General features: G+C 41.1%; 1 protein-coding gene across 1 annotated transcript in view; it reads right to left on the reverse strand.

Moving 5' to 3' along the window:
* Positions 1 to 21118, reverse strand: part of kcnh8 (potassium voltage-gated channel, subfamily H (eag-related), member 8) — a 62969-nt gene that overhangs the window by 6229 nt on the left and 35622 nt on the right. The window contains exons 7-13 of the mRNA XM_006787625.3: positions 15635 to 15839; positions 12617 to 12826; positions 11136 to 11335; positions 9851 to 10100; positions 4007 to 4221; positions 2751 to 2789; positions 1610 to 1887 (exon numbers count right to left, since the gene is read on the reverse strand). Of these exons, the coding sequence (XP_006787688.2) occupies positions 1610 to 1887; positions 2751 to 2789; positions 4007 to 4221; positions 9851 to 10100; positions 11136 to 11335; positions 12617 to 12826; positions 15635 to 15839 (1397 nt within the window). The remainder of the gene's footprint in view (positions 1 to 1609; positions 1888 to 2750; positions 2790 to 4006; positions 4222 to 9850; positions 10101 to 11135; positions 11336 to 12616; positions 12827 to 15634; positions 15840 to 21118) is intronic.

The raw sequence follows: 21118 nt of genomic DNA on the forward strand, positions 1-21118 counted from the left end.
TATTTTTATTTTTATATAAGATAGTTATATAAGTTATATAAGAATAACCAGCTTGTTTGATTTATACTCTATGTCACTGACAAATATTCATCCCATTAAGTTTATTATGTTGGCTAAATTAAAATGATCCAGTCTAAACCATGATGAGCATAAAGACTGGAAACGGGGTTACATCTTTAAAAATACAAAAATGTCTCTTATAATACATTTTAAACCCTCTATTTAACCCTTTGTCCAACACATGTCATACAATAATGTGTGTTGGACAAAGGGTGAATGTGAGTATGATATGAACACCAGTTGACACCAACCCACGTTCATCTGCTTCACTTCCACACATTCAACTGGCAAATGAGTCATGTGATTCCTACTTAAGCTTCTCCAGCCTGTCCACAGTTGCTGTGAAGATGCAAGCCACTTTGCAACCCACCTTCACCTCAGTCTTTCTTTATATATAATGTCTGACTTAACTAATACCACGTCTTCTGATGTCTGCTCTGTTCGTTCTGGGATCTTGCTGCTGCTCCCTGACTTCTGCTTTCCATGTACATGAGTGAAAGTGCTTGGAGGTCTCTCATCAGGAATTAATTAATGCAGTTGGTTCCTTCTTTCCATAATGATTCATTCATGTGTGTGTCATTAGAGAAAGTTTTAACACGACTCTATTCAGTGCTGTGAGAAACTAAATGCCTCCCATGATTCAATAGCTTACAGAACCACTTTTAGCAGCAGTAATTTGCAGTGAAGGTTTTCTGCATGACTTTATCAACAACTCATATCATTGTGGAGGAATTTTGTTCCACTCTTCTTTACAATGTTGCTTCAGTTCATAGAGGTGTCATGTATGCACAGCTCCTTTACGGTCCTGCCACATGATCTTAGAGGATCGTAGAGGTCTGTTGTAGCTTTAGCTGCTGGACAAATAGCCTCATATTTGACTCTAGAATACTTTGGTTTGGTGTTCATGGTCAGCTCAGTGACTGCAAGGCATCCAAGGTCATGTGGTTGCAAAACAACCAAATGACCTGTGATTCTGCTCATATGCTATTTTTGGATTTTACCAAACATGTTGCTGTATATCCAAATAGCTTCACTTTGGTCTCATCTGTCAAAAGGACATTGTTCCAGAAGCCTTGTGGTTTGCTCAGATGTAACTCTGCAAACCTAACCTGTGCTGCCATGTTCTCTTTAGAAAGAAGAGGCTTTCTTTGTGCAGTCTTTCCAAACAAGCCATATTTATTTAGTCGTTTTCTGATTGTGCTGTCATGAAATGTAACATTTAATATGCTGACTGAGGTCGTCGGAGTCCGAGATATATTTCTTCCATTTTGCAGTTTCTGTAAGAACTGCACGTTTCAGGGTGTGAAACCTTTTCTGTATACCCTCACTGATAGATCACATAATAGACATTAAGAGGGTTAGACTTCCATTAGTCTGTCACAGCGTTTAGTAAATACACATACTGTTTGTCACTGATGACAGTTTTGACTCATTTCTGGTTTGCGGCATATGCACTCTTCCAAAGAAATATAAAAATAGGCATAGTGTGGATTCACAGGGAAACAGGCCTAGACAGGAAGTAAGACCAATCAATGGAGAACAAACTCACCTGGGGCTGAGATTGGAAGGATCTAAAGTGTTGAGAGTAATTTCCTGGATCTTCCTCCGAGACCTGCTAGAGTTTTGTGCCATGCTCTTCTGGCTGGGTCCGCACATTGGAGACTTCTCACCAGCCCCCCTGAGGTTCACTGCTTGTTTCTGCCGTGATAACAAAGATACGGTCACGGCCTCCTGCTCCTCCAGCTCCGCATCTTCCTCATGTTCCTCCTGTGCCTCTGTGATAGGTGGATAGCCCTGAACCACTCGCCCGTTCCTCTTCACCTCTGACTGAAATTTTTTAAAAATGAAAGAAACTTCAGAAAGCAACAGCAGATGAAGATCGCAATAAATACTTAGACCATTTTGAAGATGACATAATAAAAAAAAGCAAAATTAAATTAAAATCTAAAATCACTTTGGCTCATCTGTATACCATGGCCATTTCACTTTTTTTCTCTGCAAAGTTAATAAAATGCTTCTTTATTTTCTTTAAGTAAACAAAATGTACTAATGACTTGTAAGTGCAACGAGTAGCCCACTCAGTTGGATAAAAGGTCAGATCAACAGTTTAGGTTGCAGATGTGTCCTGCAGAACAGTAAATGCAACACCTGACACCTGTCTCATTGAACACAGAGAGCTGCGTCTATCATTGGTGGTCTGCAATGAGCCTTCAGCTACAAGACGAGGTCTCAGCCTGATAATAGCAGAAGTAAAGACCACAGTCGCCTACTGAACCATCTTCCTATGACAAAAATACCACCAGCGTGAGATTAATGTCTCATCGAGAGAGATAGACTCTTCTGTAAAATATTGCGACAGCTTGACAGTATATAGAGCATCTTATCGCCTTCTATTCTGGTGCCGCCATGATCTAATGACTGCAACTAATTTTGTGCAGAAGTGATCCATTTCGTCCTTCATCAAGTCTCAAACAATGATTGTGCCCATTATCGGTGACTGAAGCCTTCCGCTGAGTCACCCAACAAAGTTTTCAGAGTGCAGAAGCATCAAATTTCTTAATGAGAGCTGATTAAAAATTCGGTGATGGCTGTTAACAAACAACATGGACTGATCGGACAAGTCTTTTAAATTGATGGCACCTGTCTAAAAGCTGTTTAGCTTCTGCTTGTGAGAGTGAGAATTTGGGTACCTGCGTCTCTAGAGCTGTTGTGGACAGTCTGGCCTTAACCTGAAAGAAAGCCAAAGAGGAAACACAGTAAATGAACTGCAGATAAGAGCAATTAACCTGTCATCTTTCTTTTCTTGCTTTTAATTTACAGGTGAGTCAGTTCACAAGGTCATACAGTAAATTATTTTCTAAAGCCAGTATAAGAATAGAATAGATGATAATGACAAATACCCTAATGACCTTGATATAGTAGTACTGTAGTGGTAAATGCAGGATAGTAAGACCAAAAAAAAAAGCAATCTCAACATCTCAGCCGGAAAGCACCCCTCCATCTCCTGTCTTCATTTAAAGTCTATTGAACCCTGAGATTTGGGCTGCCCCTCTGCACATTAGCCTCACCTAAAAGCCCTGCGACATGCAGTGCGAGTGAGTGCGGGTGTGTGTGTGTTAATGATGTGTGTGAGCGTGTAAGTGGGCCAGCGGCGTTTGGGCAGGCGAGACAAAAACACCTGACTGTAATTACAGCAGTTCAGCTTCTCCAAGACGGCTCAGCTAGCTCTCTCTCTCTCTGTAATTTTAAAGTTTCCAGACCCTTCTTGCTTTGCCGTCTCTAAACTCATCAGTCATTCTCACACATTAGTACAGTATCGTGATTCATTTCACCGAGAAATTGGCGAGAGCACATTAATTGCTTCTCTTGCACTGCTGTGGGTAATACCCAGGCATCATTAATTAAAAAATATTGAAAAATCAGGATCTATTAAGGGTGTATGGAGATAATTAAAACAAATGAAAAATTTGATTTGGTGTTTGGCTTTGGGATCCCCAAATCTATTTTGCTTATTTAATTTATTATTTCATTGCTATTGCTTTAGCAAAATTAGCACCTAACGCATGTCTTCTCACATCTTTCTTTCTTTTCTGTAGCTCCTTCTTTTGGCATCACAATCAAAAAATGGTTCATGGGGATGTATAGTTAAAAATCAGTTTAAATCTCCTTCCAAGGAAAAAATGATTTGATCCCGTGTTAAATTTGTAACTTTTGTCATTTATTTTGCTTGGATATGCTTTCCACAATGTAAAATAATCTCATGAGATAAGCTTTAAGAAGCTCCAGACTGAGTGCTATTGCTGATGATGTAACTGTAAATGATGTAACTCTCTCCTTTAAAATGAAACTACCACGGAGATTACAAACTGTTTATACTCATTTCCCTCGCTTTATAAGTTACCCAATTATATGTGGAATCAATACACCAATACTTGGATGGACTCACGTGTGCCTCGTGTCCCTCTCTCAGGTTGTACGTGAGGTCCTGCTGGATGTCCTGGACGAAGTGGTGAGAGTACTCAGGATAGAGGTCCAACACCTCATAGAGTCCTTTCAGGTTGATACACTGCAGGTCACAGTAGGTCAGGGCTTTCACATCTGCATTGGTTTTTATCACCCGGTTATCCAAGGACAGGTTTGCTCCGATCAGGTCACCTTTACCTGCTCAGGCAGAGAGAGAGTGAGATGGTCAGAAAAAGAGGTGACAGCATAATGTACACTGTGGTAAAGGGTGTTAGAGGCACAGACTCAGTAATCTTTTCTGCAGATGCATCAGGACACATCAGCGTTTACTGAAAAGTTTATAAGCTTGGAGGGTGGAGAGGTGCTGGAGCAGAGTAATGCTAAGACATTAAGAGGATTATTCATTTATTCAAGACTCAGAATATAACTTATTCTGAATTCTAATTAGTAACTTTGTCACTATTATAGACTGTATGTCTTCTAATATTACACTAAGTACTGAGCACAGTGTTGGTTAAGGCAGGGAAGGAAGACACACTCAGCTTGGTAAAGCTGAAAACAGCTGATCTCACTGCAAGCCTCCAAAGGTGATAGCTCAGCTAACACACTTTTACAAATCCTCATAGTAACTTTTATTAAGGGTGCACTACTAAGGAACCTTGGACTACATATAATTGCTTCTGCCTCTGCAAGCTGCTTTGGAACCCACCCCCACCTCAGCTTCTCCTTCTCACGTGGTGTCTGACTTAATCAATGTCATGTGTGTTGTAATTTCCACCCGTTCTACTGTGTACCTGGAGCCTTGAGGCTGCTATACCATGACAGAGCCACATACCACCAAACTCCACCTCTATCGAAAAAAGAAAGGCAGCCTGAAATTCTTTATTTGTTTATTACCCAAATGTCTTTTGCTAATTAATGTTTGCCACTGACTTCTTAGATGTTAAAGTATGAAGAGCATAAAGAGGCAACTTCAAATGCATCTGCAAGACCAAAAAGTGAGCACTGTATTAATGGGAAGGCTTCAAGTAATACTGTTTAAAAAGCTAAACACTAATGACCAAGTAATACCAAATAGGAAACAAGTTTAATGAGATAGAGAATATACAGAATATTGCAGCGTTGTTTTGGTCTATAATTATTATTTATAAATCACTTCCACTGCTTTTAGTCAGTTTTACAGTTTGGGTGAAGTGGCTGTGACAGCTGTTCCTCTCCATACAGGATGAAGATAAGTGCCCCTTTAGAGTTAATATCCCTTAAGCAGAGATAAATTATTCATTATGGTCATTTCGTGGTGTGAACGCGGCTAAATTACACCACAGCTGATGGAGTGGCAGTCATGACTGTTCATGTTCTCTTTCTCTGTCGCTTTCTCAACCCACTCCTTCTCACCCCGGTTATTATTCCTCTCCTCTTTCCTTCGCTCCCTCTGTTTTTAGAGATCCTACTGGTTCAGCTATATCAAAACCCTTTGTCACTGACTTTTCTTTCTTTTCAATCATCTTCCTTCTCCTCCATTTCCTCTTTTTCTTTTCTTGCTTCTTTGTTTCACTTCTTGTTTCCTTCTTTGTGTTTCCTGTCCGCTATTCGTCTGCTACTTTGTGTTTCCCAAACTTCCATTTTATTCTTAACATTTTAGCTTTTGTTGCATCATTCTGGTTTTTAATTTGCTTTTTTGTCTTCCTATTTACTTCTTTCTTTCTTCTTTGCTGTCTTTCTTATCTTTTTTGTATCTGTCTCTTTCTAGGTTTCTTTCATTCCTGTCATCCCCATCTTCCTTTTTTAAATTCTCCTCTTCCTTTTCAGCTCACTACATGCTTCCCTCTGCCTCCATCTCCTGTTCTCCTTCTAACCCTTTTATCTGCCATGTTTTACTTCTTTCTGAGTTTCTCTGTCTTTTCCAGTTTGTGTTTTCTTTCTTTTTATTCATTTTTCCTTTTCTTTTCATTTTTCTTTTTGCTTATCTTTCTGTCTTGTTAACTTTTGATTCCTTCTTCCATATGTTCCTTCCTTTCTCCCTTCACTCACCAATCTGGACCTCAGCTTGGCTCCCTTTTACTCTCATCACTTCTTCTTCTTCTCTTTCCTTTTTTCTTTTCTCATCACTTTCTCTCATCTTAACTCTCATCCATTTTCATTTGCTTCATCTCATTTGATTCCTCTTGTTTTACACTCTTCTGCTTCCTTTTTTGCCCTCCCTCTTTCAGCACACGTTCTCTCCATCTTCCCAAAGTTTCTCCTCATCCTCTCACTCTTCCTGTTTTTGGTCTTCTGTCTGTTATGTGGTACTGAGCTGTGGCTATGGACTCGCTGTGTGACAAGGAAGGTGGTGATAGAGAGAGACGAGAGACACATGCTGAGAGAGAGAGAAGCTTTTTTTTTCTTCAGACACTCGAAGTTAGCCTGACCTTCAGCACACAAGCACAGAGACAACGCTCTCTGCCTGTCAAGCCTACATACACATATGCACCCACCCACCCACACACACACACAAACAAACACACACACACACACAAACACATGCCATTCAGCAGAAAACAGGAGAAAACAATTCCGCCTACTCGATACACACAAACAGGAAAACACAGAAACCTTTTTTTCCCCTCTTTTATAACAGGAGAAAAGGCATGCAGGTGTTGTTTCTACAAACAACTAGATACAAACACAAAGATAACAATGCCAAAAGAGGAAAAAACCGTGACAGATGGAGTTTCTTAAACCATCTGGCTGTCTTCTATTCTCTGTCACACGCACTTGTGACAGATAGAGTTCCTGTGTCATGAAGGTCAGAAAGCAAAAGCCAGTATAGTCACTTAGGGCAAGAGGTTGCATCGCACAGCAGATGTGCATGCTTGCAGATACAGCTCGAGTGAGTCTACATCTCGATTTGTTCTGCACACAAAGATGGGCATCATTTTATGAACTTTCAGAAAATTCTTCATCTCTAAGCTGAACATACTGGACTTTTGTTTTTGTTTTTTAAATCTTACTTAATAAATAGTCCATTACTTTAAGAAAAAAAGTAATGAGCACTGAAGAAGTTGAATGATTACCTTTATAACCATGTTTAATGTGTTAAAGTCGTTTTAGGAGCAGATTTTGTGACTCTTTTGTTCTTTTATCTTTCTATCATTCTACCCTATTATTCAGCTTTGGTATTAATAGTGCCAATGAAGATACAGACAAGACATGTGGGTGGAGAGAGAGCAGATTTGCACTTTATATTTAAGTTCACATGTCTTAGCTGCTTATTAACATGAATATTAGTTGCTTACAATTGCTTTATAAGTCATTGGAAAGCATAATGATTTATTCTGCATTGCTGTGTTTTACAACTGCAAGCTCATTAACTAAGTGCTTTCCCTCAAAAATGTACTTAACTGCTTCTTCATAGTAACAAATCTATTATACATGGATTACAAGCTTAATATGGTTTGTTCAGTGTTGCATGTTTAAGGTCGCACAAGAACAACCATTTCTTAAGAAACTAAATAAATGTGATCTATTCTCAAGTAACAAAAAAACCCCAAACAGAAACAAAAAATGTCTTAAAAAAACTCTTATTAAGACTACCGATTCTATAGAGAGGCCCTGATCATACATAAGTCCCTCGCAGTTTGACATGTTGCACAGAGCTTTTTGATTGGGATCTGCCAGTTTAAGATGACCATTTGATACTTGCAATACGTGAGATGTTTTTACTCAGGCAAATGCATAATAAAAATGAATAATAAGGACAAAGAGACTTTGCTAAAGTGAAATGCAACTTCATTTGTATTTCAACAAGACTTCTGCTGTATAAACAGAAGAGTCCTTTTTAAATAATTATTGTAATTTCATGAACAAAGACAGCAATATTTTTTCTCGGTTCAAGCTGACTCGCAGCTTTTGAGCATGTTGTGGAATCGTTAATAAGAAGCCCGTTTCTATTTCAGCACGCAGCTTCCTTTGGAATTGCTGAATCGGGGGGATCCACCTACTGAAATAGACTGTTTTTTTGTATTTTTCTGTTTCTGTTGTAGAAAACACAGAAGTCAGTTCTGGCTTCAGATGCTGTAATTAGCTGGTGCTTTAGCAAATCAAATATCAATTTAAAACTGAAAGTGAAAAAGCAAATGAATTTGGCCCGGGGTGTCACATAGAGACCTACTTCAGCAAGCAAAGAGGAACTGGGATGAGCAGCATTAAAATGATCAAGACTAGAAGAAACTAAAATGACCTAACTTTGTGAATTGGACTGATTAAATGTGCTAGACTCAACGGGACAGCACAGATTAAAGCTGACAGAAGACTGAATTACACTACTGTGGAAAAGATATGATGAATGCTCAGCTGGACATAACTGGATTGGAATAGTTTAGCCTGGATGGAATTGGGCAATTATGGATCGAATGGATCACTGGTATATGATATAAAACAATTGGCAAAGGTTGAATGTCTCTTTCATCACCTGCCAGTCAGCTCCGCTCATCCTCTGTGGACTTCAAGACATCACAAAAACATGCAGCCCAGCTTAAAGAAGAATCAGCTCCTTCATATTATGTGCACAAATTAACAAGTCCTTCTTTGCCTACTGCAAAAATTGCATTTACACTCATTGGTCACTGCATTTGGTGCACATTTTCAACTGCTCGTTAACTCAAATATCTAATCAGCCAATCACACGGCAGCTCCATCCATCCAGCTCCATCAATATAGGCATGTAGACATGGTCAAGGCGACCTGCCCAAGTTCAAAATGAGTGTCAGAATGAGAAAGAAAGGTGATATAGGAGACTTCAAACATGCCATTGTTGTTGGCCGTTGGCTGGTTTGAGAATTTCAAACACTGCTGATCTACTGGGACTTTCCCACATGACAATCTCTAGGGTTATCAGAGAATGGTCAGAAAAGGAGAAAATGTCCAGTCAATGGCAGTTCTCTGGGTGCCTGTTTGGCTTCCAAGTTGAGCAGGCAATATGCTGCATGTGCTGGAGGGCTAAATGTTGTGGCCCGGGTCTGACTCAGATCCAAGGCTTGTTGTCTCATCCTCACTGCACAATCTAATACAGACAAAAAGGAACCCCCAAGACATGCTTAGCTGATTGGAAGGCTGCAGAAGAATGTACAACAGATGTGCTACTGCTGCAGAAGACCACACCAGGTGGCACAGGAACAGGAAACTTAGGCTACAATGTTGCCTGGTCTGACGATTCTCAATTTCTACTGCAACATTCAAATGAATTTTTAAATATGCACGGATCCATCCCGCCTTGTTTGTGTAAATTGTTACAACCAAGTGAGCATTGTTGCCTAACTGAGCTTAACCACAGCCTGAATATTGTTGCTGACTTATGACCCTGCACCATTATCTGATGGATGCTTCCAGCAGGATAACACACCAGGCCACAAAGCTCAAATCATCACAAACTGGTTTCTTGAACATGACAATAAGTTCAATGTACTTAAATTGACTACACAACCACTAGATCTCAATCCAATAGAGCACCTTTTGCAATGTGTTGGAAGATTCACATCATGGATATGCAGTTGACAAATCTGCAGCATCAGAGTGATGATAACTCCAGAGGAATCTCTGCTGAGGCCAGTGAGTTGACTTTTTAACAAGAGCTTAATAATAATTCACTGAAAATGCACAATAGCCTTTAGGACAATGTAATCCTTCAATTTCAAAACAATTAGCCTATTTTCAGGATGGGCTTTTACACAAAGAGCCACACAGAGCTTCGTTATTAAGCTTGCTGTTTCTTTGTTAAAATTAGAAAAGATCTGTTTTCCTTCCGTCCTCCCACCCCCGAGCCCCTTCCTTCTCCCTTTTATCATACCCAGAATGGCCAGCACCATGCCATCTTTCAGCACTTCCATGGATCCTGAGCAGACAAAGAAGATGGCCTGGAGAGCGTCACCCTGTCGAAGGAGGTACTCTCCTGGAGCACAGAAAGAGGTCTTGATGTGCAGTGACAGGGAGCGCAGGCAGCCGCGACTGGCAGAGGCAAACAGCGACAGCTCCAGGATCTCCTTGTTAAGGTGCATAGTGATGTCAGATCGCAGCTCATCTGGGAAGTCCTTCAGCAGCTGTGGAGATGGGGGGAAAAATAGAAATCAGAGAAGGATGTGAGCAGCATGACACTTGTAATTGTAAGAAAAAAACACATGTACCTAAAGTTAAAAGATATTATTATTACTATCATTATATAGTAATAATTACCTTTATACACCATTACTAACCAATGCAAAACCTGTGGCTGCAACATAGACAATATAAGGTGAGAATCTGGAGAAACGCTGTCATTTGCACATCATCTACCTGTCCATCCCCTCATCGGGACAAAGATCTGCAGCTCAGCAGCATCACAGCTGATCAATGAGTCATCAGAGCCAGGCTTACTTTAATCAACAGGCCCATCTATAATTCATTTGTCTGGGTTTCATCATCATCACTCCCTCCACTCCCTGCTCTGTTTTCTGACAGCTGTCTTGCAGGCAATCACAGCCTAGAGGGACGGGTTGCTACTATACTGCTGACTGGTTGCCTCCGTTTCCCTGAGCTTATCAAGCAGAGGTGTTGTTCACCCTGTCTTACTGTGTGTTTTCTCTACATGGTCCTAAAGCCACATTTGCACACTTAGATCTGTTCGCACGTTTCCTTTTGCTCGATGTTGTCTTCAACATAAACAAAACAACATCTGGTTTTGAAAACCAGCCTCGAATCATCATTTTTGAAACTGAAGGCCGAGAGCTTGTCCTCTAAATATCATCATGCATGGACAAAAAAGTAATGTTTTCTTCTCCCTGTGAGTCAGTGCTCAGGGCTAAACACACCTGTGTTCACTTTGGGTAATCATAGTACCATTGATTGTATTTTCACCTCTACCATGAGCCTAAATGTGGCTGACATGTAAGGAGTATGTGAACTTTCAAATGAGTTATCGGTCCCTGTGGGCTGTGCTGTTGGACATTTAAAGTACAAGTGAACAGACCAAGTAGGGAAAAAGTTAATACCAACTTAAGTAATTACTGTATTTGATGGCGATGTTGGGATATCGTCAATGCAAAGACACTTCCAATTTCAGTTTAGCAAAAACCAATCAGGCCGTCTTCCTTTCATACCTCGTTACAGTCGATGCCATTGTTGACCGACCAGGTTGTTTGAAAGTACTCCAGCATTCGCTGCTTGAGGCTCTGCGGCAGATGATGGACACGTATGAAGTCCTTGAGATCTTTGGTTTTGGTGTGGTACAGAGACCAGCGTGAGTACATCCTCTGGATAATGGCTGTCACATTACCAAAGACCAAAGCGTGCATCAGTGCTGCAGGTAAGAAGAGATGAAGAAGGAGAGTTAATGAAGTGGACAGTAAGCATTGATGACATGCAGTGAAAAATGTGCTGACACTGAATTGTCAAGACAGGGAACAAAAATAGGAAACCTGACTAAACTCTTTTCTAGACTGGTTTTGTATCTCACAGCAAACCAAAGAGAAACAGCACAATAATAGTAGAAAAACATGGAATTGGACTCAGATCACATGTTGCTCAAAGCAGGTCAGCGGTACATGGAGAGAAACATCTAGAAACAGGAACTCTGTCATATTTTTAAAAAATTAAATAAGCCTAGTTTTACAACAGTTCTGCCTCCACTTGATTTCTATGATCAAATAAACATCAAATCAACTAAATATACACATGCATATCCTGCAGCTCTGCTCCTAGAACACAGGAACATCAGGATTAGGTCTGGCAGGGTCATATTTGATTGGGATGACAGATACCTGTCCTGTCCACCTAAGCTCATTCACTTTTCAGCGGTGCTGCAGCTGTGTCGCACGCTGCAAGACGGGAAAGTGGGACTGCTGTGACAGCGATTACTGATTGTGGCATGAGCCATTAATGAAAGAAAACTGAGCTTTAAGCTTCACCACTGAAAACTAATTACATTTTATGTTTTACACTGTTGTATCCCGGTATGGTCATTTAGTCATATTGTTATTCATGTTTGCATTGAATGATGGAATAAAATGATTTAATTCAATTCCACCCATCCTGTTTGGCCTATGTTTCCATATAAATATGAACAGGTGCTTGGTTTTAGTTTTTATTTCGTGTAAACCCAACAGGGATAGCGTGTGTGTGTGTTTGTGTAAGCTCATGTTTGTGTGGTGTGTCTGTGACAGCTACTGCTACTGCCCCAGGCAGCCAGGGACATTTAGCTGAACCAGAATTGGGAGTGTCCACAGGGAAAACCCCCACCACGGTGACCTCTCCTCATCCCCAAAACACAAATGTAGTGTAACAAGCCAGTTTAAACCGGATCAGACCTTCCTGCATTTGTCTGCCAGTGAAATATAACAGCTTACAGTGAAACAAATGATGGACCAGGATCAGATTTTGCTGATGTTCCATCCATCCGTCTATCCTGCTTCACTGCGTATCCGATTTCAGGTAAGAGCCATTTGTACAGGTAAGTATAATTCCACACACTGTTGTCTCAATCTGATCTCATGATAAATGTAAGCATTTCCATCATTTCCAAAACACGTGTGCACTCAAGTTAATGTGACGATATCTCACGACTGATTGTTTGTTCGTGTACCTCCTATAAGCATGACACAAACTGAGAAGATCTTCTCAGCGTCAGTGTTGGCTGACACATTGCCGAAGCCCACGCTGGTGAGACTGCTGAGTGTGAAGTAGAGTGAAGAGATGTAGACGCTTCGGATGGAGGGACCACTGCCAGAACCATTAACACCTCCTGTGAGATAGTACGGCGACTCCAGACGCTTTCCCAGTTCATGGAGCCATCCTGTTTTAATATAGTGTAAACAGCAAACGGATGGTCAGACAGACACGTGGCATTTGTTTCAATTTCATAACAGCAGTTAATATAAATTTTAAACTCGACTTGTAACAAAATTTCCACAAAATTACCAGCCTTCATTATTACTGGTTATCATGAAATCCTATGCAGTGAAGAATCTAGTTACACCCTAACCCAACAACACTGTTTCCTAGTTCTAGGAACTGTGGTTAGCTCTCCTATAGTGGATTTCACAGTGGAAGCAGATCAGCTTCTCAGGAACCAGAACTGGTCCCAGTTCAGTATAGTGTGGAGACATACAGCTGATCCCAAGAGTCTCCTGGAGACACTGATGAATGGTAATTGGATAGAAGCTCCTCATAGCTGCCTCACTTCAGTGCTTACTTGAGCATCAGAAATGTGTAATTAGAATGCAACACATTAATCCTGGCTCATGGACTGACCTGATATTTTATGACACTGAAATGCAGTAATTGGTGAAAAGAAATCTGCATTGCTCTCCTGACCCACTGTATACTGACCGGGATCCAGTTATGAAGACGCAAGAACAAGGTAGTTGTGAGCAGCACAGCTTATCGATGCTAACCAAAAATCAGCCCATCGGGCCTCGTTATACATAAGTGACCCGAGGACTAAAGGGGAAGCCTCGTGTTTCGTTATGAGAAGAACTGACACATTTGCACTGATTTTACAATGCACACACACATAACTGATACAGTTGTTTCGCCCACCTTTTTTGAGGGCTCTACCGTAAAGGCTTAAAATCCTATATGAAGACCCTGATGACAAATGCATATACAGGTAAATATAAGATCTCACTTGCAGAAAAAACCCTGTATCTTTGGTTTTAATGGCACTTCAGAAATTTAAATATGACTTCTGTCCTGTTCAAGTTTGTCTTCTTGTGCACCTCTACACTATTGGTGATGAAAGCTTTTTTTTAAAAAAAAAAACAAAACCAAAACCTGCAGCCAGCGAGCCTGCAGGTAGTGCATCAGGTGTGAAGCATAAAAATGAACATGACTTTGAAGTTGCTGAGTTTTGGTAATATCCAGTGTTGTCACAGGGAGAACATTCATGAGCCAGAACAGCACAATCTTTACTCACCACAAATCCAATTAAGCATATTTCACTCTCTTCGAATTTGTCCACTTCTCCATAATAATAGTTGAAGGCTAACCGTTCTGGCACAGTGGAGTAGACCCCACATACAGCATAGATGCACAATTTGCAGGTGCACCGAACAGGACTCTCCGGAGAACAATCTATCAATTGCAGCTAGCACTGGAAGCAGTCCAGAGGTCAACATGATGGTAAAGCTGAAAGGGCCAATTTTAAACGAGTTAATGTTTTTGGCCTTTAGGGATACAGTCTAGTCTGTCTGTCTGTCTGTGTCTTTTATTATACTAGCCTTTATTATAGCCTTTGTATGAGTCTGCTTATTGCACAGATTTTGGCCCATAGAAGCTCAGCGTTTGTTTTATACTGAGTCTGACAAAACTAGATAATGACTCCTTCAGCTAGAACAGAAACTGAGGCTGTTTTTTTAGCCCCACATTTTGTCCCAGCATTTGATGTCACCGGAGTCAGTTTTCCATTAGCATCCTGTAACAAAGTTGATAACAAACCTCTGCAGGCACACATCACATTACATGTACACTGTTACCACCGTGGTGGGTAGCTCTGAGACTTATTTATTTATTTATTTTCACATGGCTACAATATAATGAATTCAATTAACTTTTGGTACAAAACACAGCAACAAATGTTTTTCTTTCTTTGTCTGGTTCTCTGTGATATTTTAGCAACATTTGTGGTGAATCAGCACATTCAGTGTCTTCCTGCGAATGATAGGGGGTGGGAAGATTGTATTACATTACTAATCCAAGCACCAACAGCGCCTGAAGATGCTACAACTGATACTGGCAAAGTGCCTAGTAGCACCTGTGCTATGCTGAAAAAAAAAGGTCTCAGTTACAAGTCATTGTTTGTTTTGACATCGTAGGATTTCGAAGGCGCTTCAAAGGAAGAACACTACAGATGCAATGTTTTATGTGAGACTGCTGATGGAGAAGTATAGAAAAGGTTGAAAAAAGTGGCACTGTGTCTTTGTGAATCTAGAGAAAGCATATGATATGGTGCCAAAGGAGGAGCTCTGGTACTGCAAGAGGAAGTCAGAAGTGGCAGAGAAGTATGTTAGGGTGGTGCAGGACATGTATGAGGACAGATAGACAGTGTCGAGGTAGGAATGACAGATGGCTTTAAGATGGAAGTGAGATTCCATCGGTGATCTGCTCTGATCCTTTTCTTGTTTGCAAGGGGACAGATGAGGTCAGGCAGAAGTCTCCTTGGACTAGGATGTTGTGACGACACTGAGATCAGCAGTGAGAGCAGGGAGCAGATGGATAAAAAATATGGAGGTATCCTCTGGAGAGAAGAGGAATGAAAAACAGGAACTACGTGTGTGTGGATGAGAGGGAAACAAGTGGAAAGGTGAAGGTGCAAGGAGCAGAGGTAAAATAAATGGGGTGAACCATCCAACACAACGAACAGTACACGTGAGAGGTGAAGAAGAGAGTGCAGGCAGAGTAGAGAGGGTGAAGAGTGTCAGGAGGGAGTCGCGACAGAAGGATAGCAGCAAGAGTGAAAGAGAAGGTTTACAAGATGGTAGTGATGGTAGGAAGCAGATCATCCACTGTGGCAAACCCTAAAGGAAACAGCTCAAAGAAGAAGAAGAGTTTGAAGATTTGCGGTTTAATTTAAGATTATGGTAAGATTTCCCCCGCCACTGACCAATATCCCAGTTGTTCGCGTTGTCCTCCATTTCCTTCTTGCCGATGATGTACCAGATGCAGGCCATCCAGTGAGCCAGAAGGGCAAACATGGACATCAGCAAGGTCAGAACCACAGTGCTGTGCTGCGAGTAGCGGTCCATCTTTTGGAGCAGCCTCAGCAGTCGAATTAAACGCACAGTCTTCAACAGGTGCACCACTGACACCTGTAGGTAAACAATAAACCAAGGTGAATCTATTTGTAGATAAAGAAGTAACTGGTTACATACAAGTTTTACTGTTAAGAACTTTCACATTAAAGTGAAGTGGAATTCACATTTTGGATTGACAGATGTATTTTTAATTATATGGACAAGGATACATTGAATCTTCTTTAAAATGGTTCTTATTATCAAACAGTTTAAAAAACACATAAAACTGACATTCTGTACTAAATTTCAAAGCCAGCATGAACTTTAAATGATTGTCAGTTATTAACAGTAGTCTAACCAACAAATTCTTCGCAAGAGATATAAAAAGAAGTGTCGAAGAACTAAAACATTAAATGTATTTTCAGTTTTCTCAAATTTTTACAGTGTCTCACAAAATCAAGCGAAGCTAACCAGCCAACTCGTTGGTGTTAAGAAGCTCCCCACTATGATATTTATGGGAGGCATATCAAATAATAGCCACCGACTATGTTAATAATATTTGATTAAGGCACTTTTGTGCACATGCAGCACTAATTATAGGAAAAAAGAAGGAGGTATTTTTCAGCATTAGTTACTCAGTCGCTCTCTGACACTATAATGTGATCTGTATGAAGATTTGCTGATAACCTTGAATGCAAGTGAAATCAGCCTGTGTGTTGGTTTTGTGTTTTAACTTAAAATTCCCACCTTCAGCCGAGTTTGCTTCTCTGGACTTTTTATGCCTTTTCTGTTTTCCTTCATTCTGTTACCAATTAAATTTTGGCCCATGTCTTCTGAGCCCTCCTCTGACTTGCACCTGCTCCTCAGGCAAACTGCACGAACAGTCTATCATTTAAGACTTGCTGTCATCTTTCCCCACAGGAGATGTACACACCAGGTATTATTAAGAAGGATGTGGGACAAAGAGGACATGTGATACATGTTACATGTGTATTTGTGTAGCGAGGAGAGGAAGCAGGGAAAATTGGGTGGGAAAGTAGGCCAAAAAAAATCGGATTTAAATACTGTATATAAAGATAGGGAGTAGTCAAAGCATCCAGACAGTTATCTTCACTTCCACAAAAATAAATAAATAAATAAAATAAATCATTCAGCTGTGATATTCCAATCAAGAAATGTCCTTAAAAGGGATTATGATCCTGTTCATATCAATTTAAGGAGAAGAAAAACAGGAGATCTCAAAATCACGTCACTATTTTTGAAAACATAAAAGTACTTGGTTTTGGATTTCTCTGTGCAGTAGCAATTAGTCACTAAAGTAGTTTAGGTCATCTAAGAGAAAACAAAACACAATGATTAGATAAACTTCCTTAAAGAAAAGGAATTCTGCATCAGCTTTGTATAACAGGGCCAAATCACCAACATTGCTGATAAAAATGGTCTCCTGCAAGTGCTTCCAGCAGCACCTTAGAGTCCTCTATACCGAGCATATGGAACAAAGCATCAAGAGAAGAGTGACACATTAGAATGATAAAAATAGTGTGCAGGAACACTGGGACCAAAGAGGTCATGCTAGTTAGGCCTTGCATGACCCAGGTAGCATGATATATTCTGTGCACAGTGTTTTATGTCTCAACTAAGCATTCAAGGCAAGATAACAAACATCACATTGCAAACATTGCAAAGCTAGCCCCAAAGTATGTGGTACCGGACCCAGAGGTTTTGTCTTTACAACTGTAGAGGCTGGGAAATTATAGAGAGTCACAGTGAGGAACCCTATGCATTGAAGATGGGGCCCATCAAAGGTGGCCAGATTAGTACAGTGAGATTAATCAGTCTGTCACACTACAAACAGCCTCTGTCATGCACCCAGAAAAGTCGCTGACTAGTCAGCGCAATCAAGACTTCAAGGAAAATGTCAAAGAAAAAGCATAAACTGCCAATTGTAGATAAAACATTTCTCGGTATTGCATAGGTCAGTCTCACGTCTAGACGGTCACTTTAACCTTGCATAGATGTGCAATGCATTGACTGTGGTGTGGTGTTGTTAGGGTACATCTCTGAACGCTAAGCTTATGCAGACAGAGAAGCTAAACCAGGGTCCATTAGAGTACCATGTGCTGACACACCACTGCATACAATCCACGCATTGTATGCAAAGCTAACCACACCATAACAACACAAAATCTGTGTGGATGTGTAACACCCCTTTCAATACTTGGGATACAGGTTTAAATGGTTACCTGTGTGTTGGGCCAATAGCTGAGGTTCGACTACTGGAGCAGAGTGGATGACTAATGAAACGCTCTGAGAACTTGGTTTGATCAATTTGTATTCACAATTAAAGAATCTCACATACATACAATGAAAACAATAACAGTACATGAAAGGAAAAATTGGGCCCAAATCACGGAAAATAATAAACAAAACACACACACCCCCGGGGGATTTGACTCAGTTTCTCTCTCTCTCGTGTCAGCCGACACCCTTAAGTGTGAGTCCAGCAATGAGGATTCTCCTTGCAGGATGTGCAAAGGAGGAATGAAGTGCAAATCTGTCCTACCACTTAAGTAGAGTTTGTACAGTTCACGGTTCGTCCAAAGAATTTAGTTCTCTTCTTAAAACAATCATCTCAAGGATCCTGGAGGGGTGGCTCGCCATCTTTGGACTGGATCATCACTGAACTGTACTCCCAAGTAAAAAAACCTGACCAAAGTAACCAATAAAATGGGCTCTCCTGGAGCTTCAAAATGGCGATGGTGCAGCGTTGTGGCACAACTACAAAGAAACATAACCCCATTTTCTTTAAACTGTATTCACCTCACAATGAACACAATTAAGGATTGATATAGGAACATATCAACATCTACAGAATACATATAACTTACAATCTTTACATGCATCGTCATAAGAAGCTAACAAACTCTAACATACAGTTTAATCCTTACAATCACACATGTACAGCCACATGGCTAATAGCAATAGCCGCGATAGCCGCTAGCATGCCATCGTTAGTGGCTTAAACTCACAATATTCTTGTTCACAACAAATTAACTCACCCAGAAGAATCCGAGCAGTAACAAACTCCTTTCTGGTTAACAACAATTTCCAGATAGTTTATTTCCACCGTACAATCCGACCGAATAAAAGCAACCACGCTTTCCACTAGGAAAAAACGGACTTTTCTTCCTCTCCCTCTTTCCTGATATCGTAGCTGCTACGCAGTGAACGGCAGGAGGCGGTACTTCCCCCTGTATACTTCAAGGACCATCAGGACATTATAGACATCTTCTATTTTATTAATTCTCAACAAAATAATTTAACTTAATAAAACTTAACAGTGAACTCAAAATACTAACATCACTCATAACACACTAAAACCCTTAGTAACTCTCCGGGGTTACACCCTCCCCCACTGAAGGGTGGCACGTCCCCGTGCACCTTCTCTGCGGCTGTGTTGTTACTGGGTCGACAGGAGGGATGGTGGTTTGATCGTACCATAACGGTTCTGCAGCATCCATTGACCTTATTATGGCAGCACCCAGACCATGAAAAAGTGACTGAACCACCTCTATTAAAGGGTTTCCAAGTTCAGCATAATGGAGTCTCTTTGGTCGACTTCGCTGCCTGTTTGAACATCTGACGGCCTCATCTAACCCCTCTGATGGCTCTTTTATGTGGGTTAAATTAGCTATGTCATCAGTTTCAGGAACATCTTGTGTACCTTCAATGTCAAGCAGCTGAGATTCCCCAACAGGTGAAATGAGGGGCACTGAAATTTCACTATTCTTCCCAGAAGATTCACTTTCATCACCTCCAGTTCTTCCTTGCTCTTCAAGGTCAAGAAAGCTGACCTGAGGTGAGCTTGTGGCTGGGGGCTCCTCCCCTGCTTCTATGGGAATTTCCACCTCAATTTCATCTGAAACTGCTCTGGGAACAACCGCTCTGCTAAGAGGGATCACACTGTCAGTAACGCGCTGCTCTGGTGGAATGTCGGATGACACGTGGTCAACCTGGGGCATTAGGGTGGAGGCAGCTGGATCTAAAAGTACAACCCTTGAAGGATACACTTCTTCATCGTCTGACATGACATCATCAGAGCATTCGTTTACATAACCTGGGTTTTGACAGGTTCTTGGCCTTCGCACTGTTGGCGGTACTGGGGTTTCAGGAGTACTTACGGGCAGAAACCCACAGGGCAACAGGAGGTCCCTGTGTAAAGTGCGCAAAGGACCATTTCCAGCCTCAGGACGCACTGTATACACGGGAAGGTCATTAGCATGTGACACAACTACATACACATCTGCCTCCCATTTGTCTGCTAGCTTGTGCTTTCCCCTCAGTCTCACATTTCGAACTAGCACTCGATCCCCTGGTTTAAGGCTAGACCCTGTAACTCTCTGGTCGAACCTAGTTTTGTTACGCTCTGCAGATTTCTTAGCATTTCTGCTCGAAAGCTCATAACTCTCTTTCAGGCGGTTCTTCAGGCCTTGCACATACTGTGAATGAGACAATGGCAGAGGATCAACAGGAAGCCCGAAAGCTAAGTCCACAGGGAGTCTTGGTTGTCTCCCGAACATAAGCTCATAAGGTGCAAACCCTGTGGCTTCATGCTTTGTGCAGTTGTATGCATGCACAAGAGGCTTAACATAGTCCCTCCAACGGGACTTGTCCTTATTATTTAGAGTGCCTAGCATCTGCAGCAGCGTTCTGTTAAAACGCTCAACAGGGTTACCCCTTGGATGGTACGGGGTTGTCTGTGTCTTCCGGATTCCTGCCATTTCACACAGCTCCTTAATGGTACGGGACTCAAAATCGGGGCCCTGATCACTATGGAGTTTATCAGGGAACCCATAATGTGATATAAAATGTTCCCACAGACACTTAGCCACGGTAGTCGCCTTTTGGTTTGGCGTTGGTATTGCGAGGGCATACTTAGTAAAATGATCCGTTATTACTAATATGTCCTTGGTATTACTTTGATCTGGTTCCACACTCAGAAAGTCCATGCAGACTAATTCCAATGGTCTGGTTGTCGCTATTGAAACCATTGGGGCTGCTCTCTCTGGTGGCGTTTTTCTTTTTACGCAGCGATCACAAGTCTTAATCTTTTCTTCAGCCACTGAGGACATTTTAGGCCAATAAAATCTAGCTCTCACTAGATCAAGGGTGCGTTCAACACCAAGATGGCCCATGTCATTGTGAAGACTTTCAAGTACCATATCTCTCAGTTCTCTTGGTAAGACAAGTTGATGAGTCACTCCCATCACTCCCTGTCTCTTGCGAAACAAGACTCCATTTTTGAGCTCTAGCTGGTTCCATTCTCTCAACAAGAGTCCATACTCAGGGAGCTC

The sequence above is a fragment of the Neolamprologus brichardi genome, chromosome 22, assembly GCF_056152115.1.
Source record: "Neolamprologus brichardi isolate AB-2024 chromosome 22, ASM5615211v1, whole genome shotgun sequence".
Taxonomy (NCBI): Eukaryota; Metazoa; Chordata; class Actinopteri; order Cichliformes; family Cichlidae; genus Neolamprologus; species Neolamprologus brichardi.